General features: G+C 49.7%; 8 protein-coding genes across 8 annotated transcripts; 2 read left to right on the top strand and 6 right to left on the bottom strand.

Annotated features, from left to right (window-relative positions):
- Positions 1-3,121: 3,121 nt before the first annotated feature.
- Positions 3,122-3,298, bottom strand: PHATRDRAFT_7966 (predicted protein; the record flags this gene model as incomplete). The annotated part of the gene is made up of 1 exon (XM_002179631.1): positions 3,122-3,298. A coding segment is annotated over one exon (177 nt), but the record flags the coding sequence as incomplete, so codon positions are not given.
- Positions 3,299-9,021: 5,723 nt separating this feature from the next.
- Positions 9,022-10,688, bottom strand: PHATRDRAFT_45552 (predicted protein; the record flags this gene model as incomplete). Its single annotated transcript, XM_002179630.1, has 1 exon — positions 9,022-10,688. Exon 1 carries the CDS (start codon positions 10,663-10,665, stop codon positions 9,022-9,024), a length of 1,644 nt encoding a protein of 547 aa, XP_002179666.1. The 5' UTR covers positions 10,666-10,688.
- Positions 10,689-11,614: 926 nt separating this feature from the next.
- Positions 11,615-12,193, top strand: PHATRDRAFT_6554 (predicted protein; the record flags this gene model as incomplete). The annotated part of the gene is made up of 1 exon (XM_002179825.1): positions 11,615-12,193. A coding segment is annotated over one exon (579 nt), but the record flags the coding sequence as incomplete, so codon positions are not given.
- Positions 12,194-12,551: 358 nt separating this feature from the next.
- On the bottom strand, positions 12,552-14,309 carry PHATRDRAFT_45551 (predicted protein; the record flags this gene model as incomplete). Its single annotated transcript, XM_002179629.1, has 2 exons — positions 13,221-14,309; positions 12,552-13,148 (listed from the first exon to the last, which is right to left on the bottom strand). Exons 1-2 carry the CDS (start codon positions 14,229-14,231, stop codon positions 12,552-12,554), a joined length of 1,608 nt encoding a protein of 535 aa, XP_002179665.1. The 5' UTR covers positions 14,232-14,309.
- A 488-nt stretch (positions 14,310-14,797) lies between these two features.
- Positions 14,798-15,632, bottom strand: RPE2 (ribulose-phosphate 3-epimerase). The gene has a single exon (XM_002179628.1). It carries the CDS (start codon positions 15,526-15,528, stop codon positions 14,845-14,847), a length of 684 nt encoding a protein of 227 aa, XP_002179664.1. The 5' UTR covers positions 15,529-15,632; the 3' UTR covers positions 14,798-14,844.
- A 408-nt stretch (positions 15,633-16,040) lies between these two features.
- On the bottom strand, positions 16,041-17,735 carry PHATRDRAFT_45549 (predicted protein; the record flags this gene model as incomplete). The annotated part of the gene is made up of 2 exons (XM_002179627.1): positions 17,266-17,735; positions 16,041-17,183 (listed from the first exon to the last, which is right to left on the bottom strand). The coding sequence occupies exons 1-2, from the start codon at positions 17,710-17,712 to the stop codon at positions 16,041-16,043; spliced, it is 1,590 nt and encodes a 529-aa protein (XP_002179663.1). The 5' UTR covers positions 17,713-17,735.
- Positions 17,736-18,182: 447 nt separating this feature from the next.
- PHATRDRAFT_45548 (predicted protein) lies at positions 18,183-20,077 on the top strand (the record flags this gene model as incomplete). Its single annotated transcript, XM_002179824.1, has 1 exon — positions 18,183-20,077. The coding sequence occupies exon 1, from the start codon at positions 18,236-18,238 to the stop codon at positions 20,075-20,077; it is 1,842 nt and encodes a 613-aa protein (XP_002179860.1). The 5' UTR covers positions 18,183-18,235.
- Positions 20,078-20,270: 193 nt separating this feature from the next.
- On the bottom strand, positions 20,271-22,010 carry PHATRDRAFT_45547 (predicted protein). Its single transcript, XM_002179626.1, has one exon. It carries the CDS (start codon positions 21,933-21,935, stop codon positions 20,340-20,342), a length of 1,596 nt encoding a protein of 531 aa, XP_002179662.1. The 5' UTR covers positions 21,936-22,010; the 3' UTR covers positions 20,271-20,339.
- Between the last annotated feature and the right edge of the window lie 60 nt (positions 22,011-22,070).

Below are 22,070 nucleotides of genomic sequence, written 5' to 3'. Positions count from 1 at the left end.
CCTCTCTATATTTGGGAAGGAATAACCTTGTACAAGAAGTGGCCACTGGCCCGAATGCGGATTGTGACCGTCGAGGACCTGGAAGCTGTGTTAGGTAAACCGTTCTCCGAATTTACTCCAGGCGAAAAAGAGCTGATCGGTAAGCGGTACTCGGTTGTTCAATCTACCGAAAGTCCCGACTTCGATGCCGCTCAAAAGCTTAAATCTCGCGCCACACACGATATTATTAAGATTGTCTTTCGTGTCGTCTTTGTTTTGGTACTGTTATTTCAGCTGGAAGGAAGTCGCGACTGGAGCTGGTGGTTGGTCTTTTTGCCTTTTTGGCTCATGGCCATTGTATTGTGTTGCGCCCATTACCAAGCTTTTGCGGAAGTGCAGAAGATGGCGATGGACAAGGATCCAGAACTATTCGGAGGCAACAAAGAAGAAGCACCCGACACCACTTCAAACATGGAGGCAGGGTACGGTGCTGTTGGTACCGACGGCGCAGCGACCACCCGTGCAGCAAGTGAGAATACAAAAAGACAACTTTCTGAAGAAGAGCGTGATGAACTCAAGGCTCAGGTCATGGCTAGCAGTTCCCGCATGTGCAGTAAATGTTGTTCGCAAGGTTTTCTTGTCTTTATTGTTATACTGGTCGTGGCGAAGCTACAAGGTGCGGGATTTTCCGCTGTCTGGATTATTTCGCCATTTTTGTTTGTGGTACGTCGCGAGTTCACATAAACGTTCCGGGCCATAGATTCGAGAACTTACGCAGTGTCTGATCCTATTCCAGGTTGGAATAATACTCTGTTGCTTGGGGTGTGCTATTTTTGGTATTTCCGAAATTCCTACCGATGGAGTACAATTCGAGGAAGGAGATTTTGGGGAGTCTGGTAATGCTGACCCTACTGTTGCAACCACATTTGCTTCACAGTCAAAAACATATATGCATCCGGAGGCGGCAGAGGACGCGTCAGCAGGGCTCACATATCCCGAAGTTGATAGATCAGCAACATCAATACCGCCAGTCCCTTCCCCATTGCCAAGAATAGAATCAGTTCCTGTACCAGTGGAGTTAGGCGAGCCAGCGCTGAAGATCAACCCGTCACCGGAGGTTGGCTTTCACGATCTCGACTAGATCACAGGTAGACTTAGCACAACACAAAACTTTGTTAATTTTTTAATCTTCTTAGCGAACCTCCTTCTTGTAAACAATCAAACACCGAGCGTCGGCTTCGGCATCCGCCCCAATTCAGACTACCAGCGCCTCGGTAAAAGTACCCCCAATTCTTGACACGCATTTTTAAATGCGTCTTCCATACAATTTAGCAAATGCCTGTCCACCATTTGACAACCAGCCGGTAAGAAAGAAAAGAATTCAAGATGTGGGATTTTGGCACCGACGCAGCAACAATACTTACAGAGCGAGCTGTCCAACAGCACTATCGACATCATTAAACGCAAAGCAGTTGTTGAACACCAATACAAGATCACGCTGGAGCTCCGTTATGGAACGGTACCGAAGCAATCTTTCTTCTTCAATAGTTCGAAAGTCCATCGGATTCTGAACGACAGCCAGGTAGCTATCAGCGATATCAGGGTATGTTTCCACGACCGGTGCGTCAAAGGTATTGTTCTCATCGATATCGCGCTAAGCTCCAGAAAAAGACATGCGTTAGAAAAGCGAAAGGTAGAAGACTGATGAACTGTTATTAAAACATACCAAACGTTCCAGGACTGCGCAAGTGACATCCGTAACTCGTTTTAAGTCGATTTCTGGCCAGACTCTCGGTGAAGAGGGTAATGACGCAGCTGAAGGAAATTCCGTCTTTCGTATCTTTCGACGGTTATTGACTTGAATTTCAGACGAAGACGAGTGAGATGCAAATCCGGTACAACGCCAAGAGAAAACGCTAGTAGCCGTCTTACATTTCTTGTTTCCTTTGATCTTCTCCCCTGAAGCGTGCTGCCTCTTATTCGACAGAACCTTGGGTGATGAATCGCTGTCAACGTCTGACGATGACGGTACGGTGTAGGATATGTTACTCATTCGTGCCTGGCGTCTAGGTGATTGTCGTTCATGGATGACCCGCTTAGACCGCCGACCTTGGTTCAACGGCGGTTTCGACTCTTTATCGGAGAGGTCGTCTTCAGGTGTAAATCTCTTTCGATTTCTATTTGAATGTCTTGTGCGGCCTTGCTGATGACTTGGAGAACACGAGGCTTCTAAACGCTCTTGTAACTCTTCATCTGACTCTGAGTCAGTCGTTCGCGTAGCAAGCTGTGGCTTAGCCTGTTGTTTAGGAACATGCTCGTCATCCGATGATTCACTGTCATCTTTGAATCCTCTAGAGCGAAGGCCACGACGAGCACTTCGTCTGGTGGGGCGAATGGCCGAGTCCTCGTCTGTACCTTGGTCCCCCCCAGCCATGTCATCTTCCTCACTGCTCCCTTCGGCAGGGCTTTCGAAATTATCTTTTTCGTCCTCGTTCGCAGACGACTGTTGCAGCTGCTCATCTATGTCAGAAGGTGGGTCTATGTAAGATCCAGTAGTGGCCCTACCCCGTGCAGACCTTCGGCTCTCAGCCACTTCTTGTGGAGTTCCGCTGGATCGAGTTCTCAGCCTTGAAGGCCCAGTCAACTCTTCTGTAGTCGATGTTGGCCTCGCTCTACCTCTTCTTTGCACCGGAACAGCTGCCATCCGGCGAGATCGAGTGAACCGACCGACCTCACTGAGATTTGCCATTGTCCTCCCTCTAACACCAAGGCTGTCGAGCGGCTCGCCTTGAGTCGGTGCATTTACTTGCTCAAGTACTGAACGACTTGTTCCCCTGGCTCGAGAGCTTTCGCTGGCCGTTGATCTTAAGAGTGATTGCTGCTGGGCTCGTGGATTTCGACCATTTGGCCTTGGTAAGTTCTCAAGAGAAGAGCGCGGTCTCACTCTCCGCTGTGAAGTCCGCCGAGTGACGGTGGAGTCTCCTGATCGCTGTTCGGTAACTGTCTCCAAATGTTGAACGCGCTGTGGTGCATTTGCAAGCATGGCGACCTCGATTTCGTGCCAAGATCGGCGTTCTTCACGAGTCAAAACGAGCTCTTCAAATTTGTTAAACATCTGAGAGGCTAAGTCAGATAGCTCATCATTCTCTCCATTGTATTTGATACAGTTGTCGCGGATTAGACGAACATCAGCTACCACGCTAGGACGAGATCCATAGTAATCGGCCTCAAGGCGATTCAGCACGAAGGTGAGGTCCATAGGCACTTCAACCCTAGACGGGTAGTCGGAGTATCGGTAGTCGTTAACAGGAAGAAGAAAGACGTCCTCTACGCCAGTGATATCCTTGATAGACGCGATGGCATCTCGAACAACGCCTTTCTCGGTTTCATTGAGACTTGGCCGACTAGAGGGTAAAGTAAACCTTGAGTCTTTTACACGCATCTCCCAAGGACTCATGTCGGTTGGTCCAGTAGAGTCAGAATCCCATGATATTACTATCGAGCCATAGCCACTCCCGCACAGATTAGGGTCAGTTTGATCGTCGGAGTCTATCAAACTTTCAAATCTTCCTTCATAAAGTATATATTCTGAGTCAGACGGTCCATCTTCCTTTGCATAGTATGCTTCAACTCTAGGGTTCCCGTCCTCACGAACTGCAGCCTCTAGTTCCGTAAGCCGGCACGAGTATAGTCCAAGGGGGATAATGAAGTCAGTAAAATCGCTTTCAAACATGCTCAACTTTGAAGACAGGAAAGCAAAGTAAGTAGATGCTAGGCGACGAATGTGATCCACTGCAGTCCAAGCACCTACCTCAAATGTGTGTGTTTTTGCCGGTTGTATGAAGACAGGCTTAGGCCAGCTAAAATGTCTGTCGCTAGAAAGCTGAGGAATCCCAGTCACTTCAAGCGTTAAAATGGTAACGATACTTCGACATGTCGACGTAGATCTATTCATTTGAAAGCAGCCAAAGCAATGAGGGACATACAAACCATCCTACAATTTGCAACTTGAGCCTTACCTTGATCTAGAAAAGTATGCTTTGTACGGAAATCTGTATCGGATGTTTCGAATGGTGCACCTCACTGCTGGCCACACTGCTTCCTCGGGCCAGCTCTGCCACGGCGCTACCAAGCTTGGGAATTCACTTATTGTTTCATGATGTGCCCTGGGAATGTACACGACGGAGTCCCCCAGTTGAGGAGTATAGCTCTTTCGTCCTCCATAGGACGAACTACTTTCTATGCGAGTTACCCAGCCCCTGTCAATTGACACAGAACCAGCCAAACGCCAAAAGTGGACATCGTAATCAGCAATATATCGACCGGAAGGATCGTTATTTGTGCTCATAAATTCAGCATCGTCGTCCTGCTCTGACGATTCACCTCCATCAGCATAGCGTCGCCGCGACGGACGAGACGAACTCCTCGAAGGAAGAACTGCTTCTATCTCTAGCGACGCATCTTCTTCTCCCGACTCCGAGTCCTCGACCCTTGATGTAGACCGATGCGCACGGCTCTCATGCAGCTCGAATTCTTCGTCCTCGGGATCTTCTACGTCCAATGTTTCCTCCTGCATTTCAGCGAAGGCATCGCCCCAACGCCAATTACTTGAAAGTCGACTATCCGAGCGTGTTGGGCTTCCGTTAGGCGCGGGAGACTGCGGCTCTGTTCGATGGTGCAAAAGGCCTGTCCCCTGTACAATAGTTGATTTGCCATCAGGGTGAATCAAAGTAGTGACATGAGGGTCAAACTCGCTAACCTTATTCGCTCCTACTGAAAAACGCAGCGATCGTGCTTTGACTCCTTTCGAGCGGATAAGATGGCGCTTCCACCGTACTGCAAGGACAGGACTCGGGAGCGGGCCGACCAAACCTCTGAATGCATGAGTGATAGAGGTTGACCAAGGCACTCCAGAATGTGTGCACCTTACACCCTTAGGGGCCAAGTGCGGTGGCTGCTCTGATCCACGCTCGACACAATACCCACTTGAATCATAGACTAGTTCGTAGTAATCATTTGCAAAGTACTGTTCTCTCATCCATAAGGGAGTAACTGATTGGTTCGTCAAGCAATCGAAGACAGTTACTCGACCCATGTCGTCTGTGAGCACAACTCCCGTTCCATCAGGGAAAAAGGCACCATCAAGATAGCCGCTGCTTTTGCCCCTGTCTTGAGCTTCCACTGGACCAAAATGTACCGTGTTTTGAAACGAAAAGAAACACGCGCCTCCGATTAAATCCCACATTTTCATAACACCATCTGCACCTGCAGTACACAAGACCGACGCGTCTTTCGGATGCGGGATGACAACTGGACATTGCATTTTGTGTGCTCCGTCAATACCTAATAGGCAATGGCCTGAGATACTATCCCATAGGAAAATAAATTGGGAGCCAGGCACAATCTCTGTACCGCTTTGCTTGACGAGCTCACACTGTGATGTGACAATCATGGTGTCGTCGTGTAGCCAGGCCGCTACATCACAAGAAACCGTTGATGTTACCCTCGAAGGCCTCCTTCTAGTACCTTGCGTCTGTTTCGGTGCTGTAACGTTCGGATTGGTTAGTTTAATCAATATGTGGGAAGTATGGCAACCAGTGGAATTGCTTGTTTGTAAAGTGGAGCTTGCTGCTGCTAAAGGATCCATGCTCCAGGACCATATTCGAACCACTCCGTCTTTCTGACTGGCCGTGAGAACGCGGTCGCCGACTGAGGAATATTGTAGATCAGTAATCGCACTCAAGTGCCCTCGCAGGGTTAGAAGAAGACTTCCCCTGCTCGATAAGCCTATAGGAAGAAATCAGTCAGAGAATCAAATCTAAGAATAACCAGTAATCCCATTTTCGCGTTCAAGCCAATTATAAACTTACGCGAAGAAGCCTTTCTTCCGTCAAGCGGAAGCGCATCTAAACCAATTCTTGACTCGGCTGAGCTACAATCAATCGCCTCTACGATTGAGTCTTCTTCATCCTGCCACACTCTGCAGATACCGTCATCCGACCCAGTTGCGAAGTGACCACCGTGGGGGCATCTAGCAACACATATTACTTTCACAGCAGCCCGCCTTGAGCGTGTCCCTAAACCGCCCGCTCTCTCATCCAAGGAAGCTCCGTGCTGCAGCTTCGAAATTAATTGCACACCTTCGTCAATACCATCATTAGCTTCAAACCTCCCAGGTTCATCGTTCTCGCCATTAGGATGAAGAACGATATGGTTCTCTACCATAGCTTCATTTTCGACTGCCCTCGGTAAGGGAGGTAATGGAACAGCTTCCGCACCAATAGGAGGTGCATGAATAATCCGATTATCCTCTATCGTACCATCAAGGAGCGAAAGCGGAGGAGCGATATCAGCAACCTGTTCCTGCTCGCTCGAGTTTGTGCCAGCCTGGCTCGATGAAAGCTCCGTAGTAAATTCCATTGATCGCTGATGATACTCAGGTCGCTTTCCAATACATATACTGTAGCGTTTCAAGCATGCCCCACGAATATCCCAAGACCGGGCGAGCCCGTCGGCTCCGCTGGTAACCAATCGATAAGGAGTAAGCGTTGACCACGCCACCTGACCGAGATAATTTGAAAGGAATGAGCAGCGATAAACCATAAAAATCTTCGTTGCACCCTAGCGACGTACCATGTTAGCCCCACCAACATGACCTCGGAGAATTGCGACGGGTGATCCGTCCTTTAAACCCCAAACTCGTACATCACCGTCCTCGGAAGCCGTCGCCAAAAAACCGTTGTCGGACGAGACATCAATATCGTTAATCACCCCTGCGTGTCCTCGTAGAGTGCACACATGTACCGCACCTCGCGCGAAAAGAGATGACGGCTCCAGCAACGGCTGTTGCTTATCGAGTCCACTGCCCACTGCAACGTAGGACCCAATACAAAATACTTTCACCAAATAGTCGTCCGCCCCGGTAATAAAATATCGACCAGTTCGATCAAATCTCAAACAATACACCGGATACGATAAATGCGTATTAATGGTTGCTGCATGCGAAAGTCGATGATAGAGTAAAGCTTTCGTAGATTCAGTAACAGCCATCTTGCGATGTAACAATGGCGCCAAACTCGGTAGACCCTGTCGGGACTTTCCGGATTGTCTGGCTATCAAGTTGCGAAGTACAGCGCCTTGTCGGTGTGGTTGATTGACCACAGACAAGCTTTGCAACGGGTCACGATAATGCTGTGCTACTCGATTTGCCTGCTCAAACAACACCAACGCTTTGCTTTCCGACTCACGTAGATCTAGCAAAGCACGATCATACGTTCGCTCCATTCCCAGCAATTGTCTCTGCAACTGTGCGGTGACCCGATGACAGCTCTGCTCTTGTTCTTTGATGTCGTCTAGCAACATGATTTGTTTCGTCGCATTGGTAGTGTTATCGGAAAGTATGTTCGATCGGCGCTGAATGAGACTACGTTTCGTCTTTTCTTGCATTGAAAGTGACCGCTTAACGACCCGCATCTGTTGCGCTTGTGTCCGACACTCATCTCGATTTTGTAAACTAGTGCGTACCGCGGTGGCGGCTTGTTTCATTTGGATTCGCAAGGATTGCAGGGGGACCGCCAATGGTTTCGTAGCCAACATATTCTCTTCTTCTTTTTCTTCGTTGTCGGTGGCAGAAGTTAGGGGATTCTGCGTCACACTCCAGTACAATGGGCGCTCCATGGCGGAGGCAGCCGCCGGCGCCGAAGCCCTATCCAACTGACTGGATTCCTCATTCACCACAATAGCATCCTGCAAGGTGCGCCCTTGTTCGGGATTTTTCAAGTGGTGCAGTAACTGTTCCCGAGCCGCCAAGGGAACGTTCGGCAGGGTAGCATGGTGCGCGGCGTTACGGACTAGTACGTTCGACGTGGCCGCGGATGTCAACAGAGATTCCAGTTGATTCGGTGCACAAAATCCGGACCACTGACGTTTGACATCCCGGAACGTCGCGTGCCGTGTGGAGGATTGGTGCTCGGTTCCCAGCAGCATTCCATCGGATTCCAAACGGGGCTAACAGCAAGTAGTTGTCAGTCACCAGACGACGCGATCGCAACGGTAGACAACAAACCAATTTCAGCAGACGCAGCTGCAAAGTTTCTTACCTTGGAAGTCGTCCCATACGCTCCAATAGCACTGAACGCGGACGCCAGTTCCGAAGCGGCTCGACGAATGCGCTTCAATGCATCCTGTCGCGCTTCAAAACCCTCCTCGTTAGTACCTTGAGGGGAATATCTCATTTCGTACTCCGACAGCCAGTGTGTCACCAAAAAAGGAGTCTCTTGTGCAACATTCATTGTAATCTTGTCAGTATCAATAGTGGTAGTCGACGACTCTGAATTTAAAGTCCGAATCTCATCGGACGTCCCAGTAGGTATACCCAGCCCATCATCATTCGGAGAGCTGGTATTCCCCGGATCGCCTTCCACCGACATGATTGCAAACGTCTTTGTGGAATGCGGTATATACTCGCTTCGTCCTACTATACTCTACCTCCCACGATTGGGACACTTGCTACAATCTCTGCCGCTAGCGATCCAGCAAATTTGTTTTTCCGGGACGCGTGTTCACGTTAACGAAACAAACTAGTCCATCCCATCTCCTTGTTGTTATTGGTATACCATTCGGTCTGTCTTCGTGCCGACACCATGGCGTCGTGGGCCTGTCATCAAGCAAAAGCGCGCGAGGAGAGGCCGGCGCCATCGTTGCTCCCATTGACTGACCGTGAAGAGCAGCAGCGGGCTCGCAAAACGTAAACTAATTGGAATTTTCAAAATATAAACTATTTGAAAACACCTCACAGCCAGACGAAATCATATCAGCAGTTTCTCACGGATGGGCAAATCTCCCGCCGGCAGCATCCGTACGTTGGACGAAACGACGGAGGAGAGTTACACAAGCCCAAAGTAATCTCGAAGATACCTTCGAAATAGCCCACAAAAATCTACTTTGCTACACCGCACATAAAGCCTGCAACATTTCCCCCTCGATTTATCGTAGTTTACTGTTCGTACCCTTTGCATTTGCAGCATTGCTCAACGATAGTTTTTACAAACTAGTCCGCAACGCCTTCAATTCCCGATCGAGAGCTTGGACTTGCGCTCGTCGCGCTTGCTGCTCCTGTTCCAATCGCATCAATGCCACCTGTTGGCGTTGCGCATCGTAAGCGGCGCGTTTTTGAGCCCGCACCGTACTGTGCGGAATGTAACAGGATGCCACTGTGCCGCTCCCAAGCGTACCAGCTTCCAAGGGTACGTTCGGCTGTGGTAATTGATTTTCGTCAATCAACAATGTCAGCCCATGCAATGAGGACACCCCGGTACTGGAATTGCACCCGGAAGTCACGGAAGGTAGTGTCGCTGTAGAAATATCATCTGGTACAGGATCCAGTGTCTGAATGTGCTTTTGCACTCGAGCGGATGATTGTCTACGCGCACCAAGGAGGGGCGAACACGGCACCGTCACGGGTCGTTTCGGCACCTTGGGAATTCCCGACTGACCAGCCTGTCCCATAAAACCAGTCGTTTTGGGCAGCGGTCTTGCCATAAACATTTTTGATCCATCATCTGCTCCAGAGATATGATTCGTGTTGGCTTGGCTGTCCGTCCAAGGAGATGTCAGCCGGCGTAGTTGACGGCGAGCACCTAACAAGGGGGAAAACGGTATCGTCGTCGGTTTCTTTTCCACCTTCGGAACTCCCGACAAGCCGCCTGTGCCTTTAATGCCGACGGCGGCAGGCACAGATCGCGCCTTGAACGTAATCTTGACCGACTCTTCAGTACGTATTTGCGGCAACGGTTCCGATTGTCTTCTCGACCTTTGTACCGCAAGATTCGCGGCCGATTCAACCGCACGCGCTAAATCTTCGCGATGTTGCTTTTCCTTCGCTACCAAACTGTCCCGTGAACGGGTCAAGTTCATCTTGCGACGAAACGCAGCCCCACGTAGTCGATAAATAAAAGCCTGCGAAGAAGTGTTGATGTCGCGCGTAGTTTGCAAAATCTCCTCTTCCCGTGCTGAGCCGGACGATACGATAGAATCGTTCAACGAGTGATCTACAACAGCCGCTTCTATCAAAGATTCCTTGTGGTTCGGAGTTTCGATGCTTGCTTTCGAAAATTCTTCCGACAAAGATTGTATCGTTTCCGGAAGGTCATCGGCTTCCATGAGATTTTCCACGTGTGAATGTGGTGTCGGACTGTTAGCGAGTGGGACACTTGCGTGTATGGTTGTTTCAATTCCATCAGTGTGCTTTTCACCGACAAGAGGTGGTGACTTGGGAGAAGAAGATGGTGACGCTGCCCCCTCTTCTGCTTCCCTGTGCATGGGAATTGGGCTGAGAAGCCCGTGGCCAATCCGCGCTGCAACGTTTTCCGGTTCGTTGGCACCAGCCACAGATTCAAGAGGTACTTTCAAGTCAAATTCCTCTTCCTCGTCGCGAATGTCTTCAATCAAGTCCTCCACTTGAGCTATGTCTTCGGTCGGATTCGGGTTAGCGTCGGTAATCCCCATCACGCAGGGATCCTCTACAACGAAAGGCTCGTCCAGAGTTCTGGACAAGACGGGTGCGTCTGCGCCCACGGTTTCTTGAACGGCTTCTTCCATTCTTGCGCACGATTGGTTCTCTAACGACTTGTTCTCTGGAGAACTTGGTGCAACCCAAGGTTCGGAAACTGCATCATGGATATCCATGGTCCAAAAGCCCTCGACGTGTATCCAATATAAGTGGAAATCGGGTGTAGTGCTGAGAAAAAGTCGAAACTGACTGAAATGTGTCCATTCGATCCATTTGAAAATAGTTTCTTTAAACAGATACGTCCAACCGTTTATATTTACATACAAACCCGTAAACGATGTGGATGTGAATAGGGACTTGACGTCACAATAAATTTTGGTTTGTCCTCCATCAAGTAAAAAGTACGGAAAACTATTGCCTATATCGGAAAAATTAGAAATTCTCGTAAAAGGAAAAAGATCACGTTCGAACGCTAAACAACCCGGGAAACAAAGGCAAGTACAGGCAACGAAAGTGCCGACACGGATTTTGGAGGATGCCGAGGAAACCGAGACGACGCCACAGCAAACTAGCCGAGAAAAGTCCGCTCAGGAAGCTTTCGGTTCTATTTTACTGTTTGTGCCTGGCTTTGTGTCGCAAAGAGACACCCGCTGATCATATCTCTCGTGCAGAAGCCATCAATAGTTCCAGTTTGGCAGAGGACCTTTCATGCTCAGCCAAAGCCGACGGGTTAGCAAGGGCTCACTTATCTATCTTTCTCTCTGGACGTCGCGCTGTGTGTTTGCCAGCCGTCGGATAGCTTGTGCTTCCGCCTCCAGCTTTTCCTCTCCGTCCTCCCGAGATTATCCTCTCAGCACTTCGAACCCGACTCAAAAAGCTTACCTCTCTACTATGGCACAATCGCAAGTAGTATGGACGTATGCTGATCAAGAAGCCTTTCATGATTTAGCACACCCGGGCTACAGCACCGCATCCGACTCGGACACTTTTGTGGGTGGGTGGCTAGCACATCGTGCAACTACCGGCGATAGCTACGACGAGGACTGGATCCGAACCGAAGTCGCTCCTCACGTGACTGCGTTTGACTACCAAACTTTGCCCATTGGTCGAGCTCCCAAGCTGCTCGTCTTATACGGATCTCTCCGCGATTCTTCCTTTTCTCGCAAACTCGCGTACGAGCTCGCGCGACTCCTTGAAGCCCTTGGTTGTGACGTTCGTGTGTACAATCCTCGCGGGTTACCCGTTCGCGACCCCACACTGGAAGATCATGTCAAAGTCCAGGAGCTCCGTGCGCTCACGCAATGGAGCGATGGCCACGTCTGGGTTTCTCCCGAAATGCATGGCACCGTAACGGGCGTCTTTAAAAACCAGATCGATTGGATACCTCTCAACACCGGTTCGCTCCGACCAACCCAAGGAAAAACCTGCTTAGTGGCCCAAGTGAATGGAGGGTCGCAGTCATTCAATGCGGTCAACGCCCTGCGGTTGTTGGCTCGGTGGATGCGCATGCCGTGTTGTACCAACCAATCCAGTGTCGCCAAGGCATGGCAAGAGTTTGACGAAGCCGGGCGTATGAAAGCGAGCGGCTTCAGGGAACGGGTCGTTGATTGCGCGGAAGAATTTGCTAAATTTACTGCCGTCATGGTGCCGGTAGCCGAGCAGTTGACCGATCGATTCAGCGAGCGACAAGAAAAAGCTCGCGAAGGAAGATTGTTGACGCAAGCCGAAAAGGAAACCAACACAACTATTGAGGAGGCGAGAAAAGCTTGAAAATATTGTTGACGAAATTGGGTTAACAGCTTGAAAGTTCGAGGAGTTATCACTGCCCTTACACATAGATGTTCATAGTTGCTGTTCTTTACATGAATACGTTCTCGGTTGGAAGTCAAGTGACAGGACGATTCTGCTTTCAGCTTCTTTGTTCACGCTGGCACAGCACTTTGAAGAAAGCCACCCTATTTAAACTGTAAAGCATATAGTCTAAATTTTAGTATAACAGGGATGCCAGAACAAGTTTTTTGAGCGGCACAGTAATCCAAATTTGCATTCACGCTGGTACCTTTTAAGATGGCGACGATGATGAGGCACTCTTTGAGAACATGTCACGCCAGGAAGTCACCGTTGGAGACGCAAACGGAGTAGCTGGGAAGAAGGGTGTTCCGGAAGCGGACGAAGTACCAGGTGTGGTACCTGCACCAGCACTTCCGACACTCCCAGACGAGCCTCCGTTGGACGACGACTGTTCTACCCGACCAAATAGTTGCCGATAAGCCCAGTGTGCCAGCCACAACCACATCAAGGCCCAAAATATTGGGATAGATACCAAAACGAACAACGGAACAGCCAATGGCAATAGCAGCAAGCGTCCAAGTGCGATGATGGAAGATTCAAACGCATGCGTTCTCGTATCAAAGACTCGATGTCGGCAGTAGCCTCGGTTATCAGCAGGAAAGGTTTGATGCCGAGCAAAGTGACTCAAAAGACGATCCTTTTCTGCCCACTTTTGATCTAGCCAAGATGAGTCCTGAGTAACCTCTTCCATGCTGTATCGCTTGATTCGGATGTGTATTTCACGAGGGAACCCACGAAGCAGTTTCCACAAGGCGGGAAAGGTAAGCTCAATAGAAGGTGGAAGCGATCCATTGTACCCACTGTAGGCCTGGAGGAGAGGCTTCTGTGTTAGAAAAATGTAAAGAAACGACAGGACGTCCTCCACAACAGCATGACGTACCATCGTGACATCGTAGACTACTGGACTGGATTCTCGTAAACATTCAAGACTTGCGTTGAAACCACGAGCACGGGGCAGCAACAGGTGCTTTAATTGCGGGCGGCCTTCTCGTTGAGCAAATTCGTTACTCTTGGCCAATATTGCTGTTCGGTCAGCACCATTGTGGAGCGACCATCCTTCTGGAAAGAACAGCAAATGAACAGGGGCCGATGCATTGTCGTGTGCAAACGACCTCAGCAGTCGAACTAGCTGTTCTCTGTCAGCAGTGTGGTCGTCCCCACTCAGCAGCGGGAACTCAAGAAACTGGTGGAGAAGATTTGCCATGATGGCAATGCCGTGAGAGGTAGAGCCCTCGCGCAGGTGCGAGACTCGCGGCAACGATGAACTGGCCTGGGCGTTCTCGTTCCGAATGTGAACAGCAGTTCCCACCGCTTTACTCGTAGCAATTGTGGTTGAGTTAGATCGACTTGTCGCGGAATCTGAGTTGTGAAGTTTGAGATTAAAATACTCGTTTCGAAGGAAGAACTTAATACTCCCTCGAAGCCCAACGCACCGCCCCAGCATTAATAGCGCCCACCAGTCCCCATCCATCAAATGGTTAGACACCAGAATCGAAGTTCCTACTGGACTCGGTATATCAGAATCCCCAGATAAACAGATTCTCGTATTCGGGAGCAACAGCGCCAATGCATCGAGGATCGATGACGCTCCCAATTGTGAAGCCAATCTCCGATACGCAGCCAAGGAAAATGGTAACATAGTAAAGAGACCTGCTGAACAAGCAGTTGCCAAGGCGGCGGTGATCAAACCAAATAAGCTATCCAGAGTTCCATCGACACTTTCCCGATCTTCATCCGGAAAGCGGACTCTTTGTGTCTGCGGTCTCGATGAATTCGGTACTGGTCGCGATGATCGGACTCCACTAGAACCGCCACAATCTTCACGATGAAGCAGCCTTCGAGTGGAATCGGTCCCGTTGCTCAATCTCCTCCCGTTCATGGCGGCGAACATTTACGGAAATGAAGGGTGATCCTTTGCGCATGGCAATAAGCGTACCAGTGTTCGCAGAACTTCTTGCATGGATTTGTGTTCCACTATTCAACTCTTTGGATCAACAGTAATGACACCGACAAAGAACATCGTCATGTCGTGGTTCTCAGTATTTCTGAACGGACCAGAGGACGTTTGAAACATATAGCATGCGTGTCTGTGTCGTATGTCGTCGTTCTTGCTCACAGTCAGCTCTAAACAGCACCCTTCGAAGTATTGACTGTGAGACAAACAAACGGCTGTGATTGGGCGAAGTAATCCTGAAACTCCTTTTGGAACCTTTGGAAAAATAATCTGAAATTCCACATTCTTCCAAGAATGATAGCGACAGCACGGATGAGTCGACCAGTCTAGCTAGCTAGAGCTATCTTTGTGCACACGAGACGAAAGATAGAGTTACAACAGCAAAAAGACACGACGGCTGCTGACCGTGACTGCAATTGAAACTTTCGGACGTAAGTTGGTCTCATATAGCACCATGTAGCTCTTTTCTGCAATTACATCCCTCGAAAACGCTAGATCATAATGGCGTTTGTTGAAAAAGAACTACACATTCTCTATAAATTTAACTTGCCTACTCAGTTTGGTACTTTTCGACACCAGCGCGCAAAGCATTAATGACTCCTTGCCGATCGTCCGAACCAAAAATAGCACTAGCAGCAACGATTACGTTAGCTCCAGCTTCGGCCGCAGCGTCAATGGTGGAAGGGCTTACGCCGCCATCAACTTGAATGTTCAAATTCGGGTAGTTCGAGCGAAGATACTTGATCTTCGGCATCATGTCCGCCATAAATGATTGACCGCTGAAACCGGGCTCTACTGTCATAATCAACACCATGTCAATATCGGGTATAAAAGGGTCCAGGTTTTCAATTGGAGTTCCTGGTTTGATCACCATACCGACTTTCATACCCGCGTCCTTGACCATCTCAATCATAGCGGGAACTCCCCCTTCGGGCATCTCACTTTCCAAATGGAAGGTAAATGATGTACATCCCGCCTTTTTCATAGGTGCTACCCATTTGAACGGTGCGCTAACCATCAAATGACAGTCAATGTAGGCATCTTTAATAGCTTCCCGTAAACTAGCAATTACCGGTGGACCAAAGGATAAATTCGGAACGAAATGGCCGTCCATGATATCCATGTGCAACCAATCCGCCCCCATGTCCAACATTTGTTTGGCATCGGTGGCAATATTTGCCAAATCACACGATAGTAGTGATGGGGCAATTAGTGCAGGACAGGAATGACTCATGGTGTTCAGGCGCTCTGGAGTCTCTGAATTATAAACTTGGCGTCGAAGTATGTTCGTGTCTGACGTGCAAACACTAATTTAATAGAGAGATTCTTCGAGAAAGGAGCTGGAATCAGTGTTGTTCGATCGATTACTCGACTGCTCCATGCAAACCAAAATCGAAAACATTGCATTTCGCTGTCAGGGAAAATCACTACCTAATCAAAATTTACACTGAGACATTTTTCCAAGTATCAAAGGATAGTTTTAGGATTCTCTTTAATGAACGAAAATTAATTTTTTTATTATTTGCTCAATCAATATTATCCCCAGACACAAAAAGCTGTCCGTCACTGAAGTTACATTAGTTCGCTTGTCTTTCACTCTAGCTAGCGAGTGTCAATTCAACCTGACACGATACATGCAAGTTGACGGCCATCAGTAGACTTTGGCTCACAGTCAAGAGAATCAACGAACGCTGAGAAGACTCTCACATTTCACAGCCAGCTATGTTCTTGTCTAGCTAGGTTAGGCTAGTCCAGAAACATCGGTGCGTCTTCCTCTACCCGCTGAATTTGATCGTTAGGAATTTCAGCCACGAGCTTCACAGCATTTCGAATTTCAGCGGTGCGGTTGACAAAACGTCGGTATCGAGAACGATCCATTTTTTCCGGACTATCCCAAAAGAAATCTCTCGGAGGAGCTTTCTTAGCTTCGACGTAATCGCATTGAAACCTATGCAGCCAATACAGCATCTCTTCAATCCACTCGTCGTCTCTTTTCATGCGCAAAATCAGTGCACCATTTGTAGCACTTTGCCGTACCATAACAGCTGAACGACAACCCGTACCCAAACAAAGCATCTCCATTTGAAGCTGAGGAATATATTGGGAGAAGACCCCGCTGGTATCCTTCCAAGGCCAATTTCCCACGGAAAAACGCTTGATGTTCCCTCCATTACGTTTTCGACCTCTATTGGAATAGAACGGGCAATGATTTTTCACTTCCACTGCCTCGATGCTACCATCGTCGTAATGCAATACACCATCCGGAGTGGCTCCAATTAGTAACGACGATCTTAGATCTGTCTGATTTAAGTCCAGTCCCGCACCGCACATGCCAACTTCCTTCAGCACAACCTTTTTATCGGTTTTTGTGAAATAATTGATTGCCGTCAGTAGCGCGGTTGCTTCTTGAGTATTTCCCCACAAGAGTCGAACCGCTTTGTCCAGATAGTCTCCTTGTCCAAGTCTACGTAATTGCTCTGTACGTTCCTTTATCTCTTCATCATCAGTTTCGTGCAGGTAGCGAGCAAAAAAGGTGGTATTTTGTACATCGTCATCATCCCATAGATCTGTAACCTCATCGATTGTCGTCGAGTTTGCTTTCGCTCCTTCGCACAATATTGCGTTCATTTCATCCAAAGTACGCAGCGCTGGTTTACCGAGACGATGAAAGGCACCGCCGCCACCACGACGCCAAGCTGGTGGGACACCCAGGACTTCGGCAGCAGTGGGTTCCAGGAATCCCAATGCCGCAACGGCCTGCGACGTTGTGCATCTACCGTTATGCAGAGCATCCCACTGCCACGATCCTTGTTGAAACAGCCGAGCGTCTTCTAGGCAAGACAGCTTGGCAACAAATTCTGGTTGAGGCAACGGGACGAATCGAGGATGCTATTAGAAAGGAAATGGTGTACGGTTTAGCTTTCAGCATTTGCACACACGGAGAACCAACTTGGCAGATGCCTGGACGTACCTCTCGCAAGTGATCCATTGGTACGGCCCTCCAAAAGATGTCGGGTAGATTTCCAGTTGCTGGGAACGATGCGATAGTTGCTTTTTTCTTATTTACTGCTGGTTGCTTGGGTCGTCGTTGTCGACGATTGCGACGGATGGAGTTTGCCGTCGACGCGACCGACGGCGTTTCGATCAAAGTACGAATCTCACTTTCTGACTGCACTGCTTCAGACTCCGAGGTATCCGCATTTTGAGCAACACAATTTCGGCCATTCATGACCTGGGAAGGGACCAACAGGTTGGATGTTTTGGAAGCCGCCGGCTTCTTGGTCTTCCGGGATAACGTAGCCACAAGGAGCTGAGATGGGGCAAGCCCACGATCTCGAGCGGGTGTGAAGGCATCTAAACACCAGTCGGCCATGATTACCGCCAGAGAGAGTAGCGCTGTTCCTATCAAATACCACATATCCTCTCAGTCGAGATAAATGCGACTGGAGAAACATACTTTGGCAGGCTGCTTGGCATCATAGTTAGCGCGGTGACTGTGAAAGATGGGTCAACCGGCTTGGTACCGGTAGTTGTCAGAGATAGATACGATTTACCGGTCGGCGGGAGAACGTTGGTGATGGTTTTACTCTGACAGTAATCTCGAGACTTATTAGTTTTTATCACGTTCATTGTCGGATGCGATATTTGAAATTAAGTATCTTCGAGAAGACATACTATCTACAATGGGGAATTCTGTGTCGATCACAATTAATTCATCCATTAATTTGAGGTGCTGTCAATGTAGCAAACAGTAAGTATCCCTTCTGAGGAATATTACTTCCACAGAGAAAACGGGGACGGATGGCAGGACACGAAACAGAGCTGCACCCGAGAGGCTGCCTTTTACTGACAGTCGCCTCCTTTGCTTGCTTTCGAATTGTCCCAATACTACGAACATAAACCGATTCTTTTCTTAGGTTCCTAACACCTTTTTCCTTACCATGGCGGATGTGGCGCAAATCTTGGGCGTTGGAGGTCCGAAACAGACTGCCTCGAATGGACCACCACCGCCGGTTCCTTCCCATCACCAACCCAGCCGAGCTATGCAGATGCAGGGAATGTCTCGACAAGTTGTGGGGGTCTTGGCTGGAAAACAGGATCCTGCATCGGCTGATCTTCCCCCAGGGGTACCCGCATTTCCAATCAATACCAAGGCGGGAGACAAGACGGCTGGTCAAGAGGGCTTGATCAAGGTTGGGAACAAGTGGATTTCCAAGTCCAAGCCGGCACGGAAATGGACATGGGCTCCGTTCGCCTCTAGTAGTAGAACAGACGGTGCTCTCTTTCACCATTGGGTTCGTGCAAATGTGGAGTATCCCGACTACCCCTTTGCTCGCTTTGATATACATCTCGACCCAGTCACATATTCGGATGACGAGTACAATCGCTTTCTCAAGAGCGACGCTTGGACGAGAAGTGAGACTGATCACCTGATGGATCTTTCTAGACGTTTTGAATTGCGATGGCCTGTAGTGCACGATCGGTGGTTGGCGCTGTTTCAGGAACCGTCAGACGGCGACGCTCGAAAAATTGAGGATCTACAGCATCGATACTACGAAGTGGCTGCGATACTGACACAGAACCGCATTTCCCAAGAAGCCGCCGCCGAGGCAAAAGCGTTAGCAGTGTCACAACCAGATCCATCGGAAGATCCAAAAGCTGCAGCTGATCAGCTATTGATCGAGACTGCCGCGGCGCGTGCCCTAGCGAGTTCTGATCCTAAACATCAACCGCTTATGCACAACCTCGGTTCGGGGACATCAAACAAGGTATTTGATTTGAACTACGAACGTGAAAGGAGAACTCATATGGAAGCTTTATGGAATCGTACCAAAGAAGACGAAGCAGAAGAAGCTGAATTGCGTAAGGAACTCAAATTTGTCGAGGCGCAGCTGCGCAAGGTAAAGAAAGCTGGTGGTCATATCCTGGCGGCCGCCGCTGGAGGCGGCAACAAGCTGTCGAATGATGCGTCTTCCAGAAACCCGTCGCGTTCGGTGACACCAGTCCCCAGTGCTGTTGCTGGAGCTGCCATTAATTCGGCTGCATTAAACGATGCATTTGCGTCAACCGCACCCACACCCATGCCACAAACACCATACCTTCAGTCAGGGCGTCTTACACTGCCAGCAACAGGTGGTGGTGTTGGTCTCAATAAAACACTTGTCTCTAGGATGCAAGCAATCTTAGTAGATATGAAGGTCCCTGTACAACCGATCGCCACCAAACGCGTGTGCGACATGTACGATTCCGTTCGAAAAGACGCACTGACTCTGCTCATTCTCCAAAAGAGTGCACTCCAAAAAGAAGGCCTCGTTGAGAGTAAGAGACTCAAGTTGGCGAAGATGGGCGGTAACGTACGGGTAGTCCAAGAAGAGACTTTGATGGGTATAACTCCGTTACCCTCTTCGGTACCGAGCGTGACAAATCGCAGCAAAAGTAGCAAAAATTCTAAGACAAGCAAACCCAAAGGAACTGCAGGCTCAGCCGGAGCTGGCAAAAAGCCAGGAACTTTGAAGAAACCGACAGGGGAGAGCAAGCCTGATACAAAACAAACACCTCCTGGCGGTAAGCAAGTCCTGGCTGGTGGTATACCGACAAAAAAGACTGCGCCGAAACGAAAGCGCAAAGCTGAGGTCAAAACACCGCCTCCATCAGGGACCACGGCAACGACAACAAGTTCCGGCGTTTCTGCTCCCAAGGGGTCTGCGACGAAGCCGGCGGTTGACCCCAGCATCGGCGAGGCAAAAACATCCGCAAAAAAGCGACCTAAGAAATCTGCTTGAAGAGATTATATTACTTGAATGCAAATCCTGAAATGATGTGTAGGACAGGCCTATTGCTTGTGCAAGGTAGTCAACAAGCACTACGTTCAAATTAGCCCCTTAACATCAACGTCTATATCGAACGGCCCGTGCACATTGGAGGTACAGCAATTTTGCGACTGGATCTCTTGTGTGTAAGACAATGACAAAAGTTCTACATATAGTTCGATTAGAAACGAAATTAGTACACTTAATGGGATGCGAAAGGAACAGGCCTTTCCGACTACACGAGTTTGTCCAGGCGGCGGTTTGTATCAACGATCTTGGCATGCAAATCTTCGTACGATCGGTTCCACTTGTCTTCCAACGCCTGCCACTGGCGTCGGTGATCAGCTTCCCATTGTCGCTTCAGCTCGCCGACCCGTTGCACTACCATTTCGTCCACGAGCTTGGCCATGGCCACATCCGGCAAAGGCGTAGCGTTGTTATGAGTTTGGCTTGCCGTCTGAAAGGTGCTATGGTAAGCCGCCACACGGTTACGGGTTGGCTGTTGGATTTCATTACCAGCAAAGTTTCGTCTGCCAGTACGCTGGGATGGAAAGGCTACCTGAGCTACTTTTCCGAACTCGTCGCCGGAGACGGACGACATTCCAATCGACGTGTCGTCGTCACCACCGCCTTTGAATTTGCTTGTTGTCACAATATCCAGTACTGGTAATTTTTCCTTGTCCGACGTAGTGGGCGGTGCAACCTTGGGAGCAACGGAAACAAAGGCGGAATCCCTGGTGGACGGCTGCGACCCTTGAATTTGGGACAAGAATTTATCCGCGAGACTACTGGTCTGGGTTTGGGATGGCGTTGCCTTGTTCTGTACACTGCTCGGCACGGCAGCATCTGGTTTCAAACCGAGGCGATCCCTGACACTGTCCTTTGCGGCCACCGGAAACGAGTCGATCAATTGTGACTTCTTTGCTTCCTTGTCATGTTGTTCCGAAGGCGGCCGATCTCTCGGATGTGGACGAACCTGAGTTGCGTATATATCAATTTTGGGCGGGGGCCTATAGACGGCAGCGGGAATCTTCTTGGATTTGCGGCCACCGTAGATGCTAATACGATCCTGAAGGTTGGGTACGGTGGTGATAATTTTTGCGTCATCTTCTTCCGCTGCAACCTTTGTCGCCGACTCGGGTGCTGATTCTGGCGGGACGACGGACGGGTCGGGAGACGGATCACAGGTCTTGCTGGACGGACTCGGAGAACACTTTCTGTTACCGTTGGTACCGGGGCCTCCTTCCACGGACCGAGTTTGGGTCGAGGAAGTTTCCTTGGTGCTTTTCTGGATGACTTCCTTCCCACGCTGGGCCGGTAACGTGATGGGACGTTCGTCCCGTTGGCGTGCGCTCTGTACCGCGGCGACGAGACTGGGTGACAGTGAACGTTCGAGGGGGGATGACTCGGTATCAGTGTTGGAGGGCTCGTCGTCCGTGATGGGAGGCCACTGGATTACCAGACTGCCGCGCGAGCGGGGACAGCCTAGCGCGGCCTCGGTCAATGGCACGACTTCTTCCAACGGTGTATCCGGCATTGCCGTAACGACCGGGTCCGGAGTCAAAGGCGTGGTTGCTTGGGGGCTGGGAACTGCGGAAGGAGGGGCGACCTTGGGGGAGGTAGCACAAACGGCGTCATCGTCCCCTACCGTCATCGCGGAAGATGAGCCTAAGAGTTGGAAGACATCCGGTCCGATGCTCGGACAATCTTCCGCTGGCGGACTGTGGGGCTGCAACGGCGTAGCGACCTCGTTGAGGGTGGTGGGAAAATGGAATACGGCAAGCCCATCCACGGGATTCCCGCCCGTAGGCGGGCTGTACGGATCATTCATTGCTGTGACACTGTCGTGTGGTATACCTGTCACGGTAAATTGCAATGGTGGAAGATTGCTCTCTCTCTCTCACACACACAGTCACACAGTTTCGGCGGAGAGAAGTGAGGCGTAGTTGGAAGGTTCCCACCCCAC

This window comes from Phaeodactylum tricornutum, chromosome 7 (genome assembly GCF_000150955.2).
Source record: "Phaeodactylum tricornutum CCAP 1055/1 chromosome 7, whole genome shotgun sequence".
NCBI lineage: Eukaryota > Bacillariophyta > Bacillariophyceae > Surirellales > Neidiaceae > Phaeodactylum > Phaeodactylum tricornutum.
The sequence above is the reverse complement of the archived record's forward strand: the minus strand, read 5'-3'. Positions and strand labels throughout refer to the sequence as shown.

Coding starts and splice junctions, on each gene's coding strand:
- RPE2 (XM_002179628.1), bottom strand. CDS start 15,528: ATGAGTCATTCCTGTCCTGCACTAATTGCCCCATCACTACTATCGTGT.
- PHATRDRAFT_45547 (XM_002179626.1), bottom strand. CDS start 21,935: ATGAATGATCCGTACAGCCCGCCTACGGGCGGGAATCCCGTGGATGGG.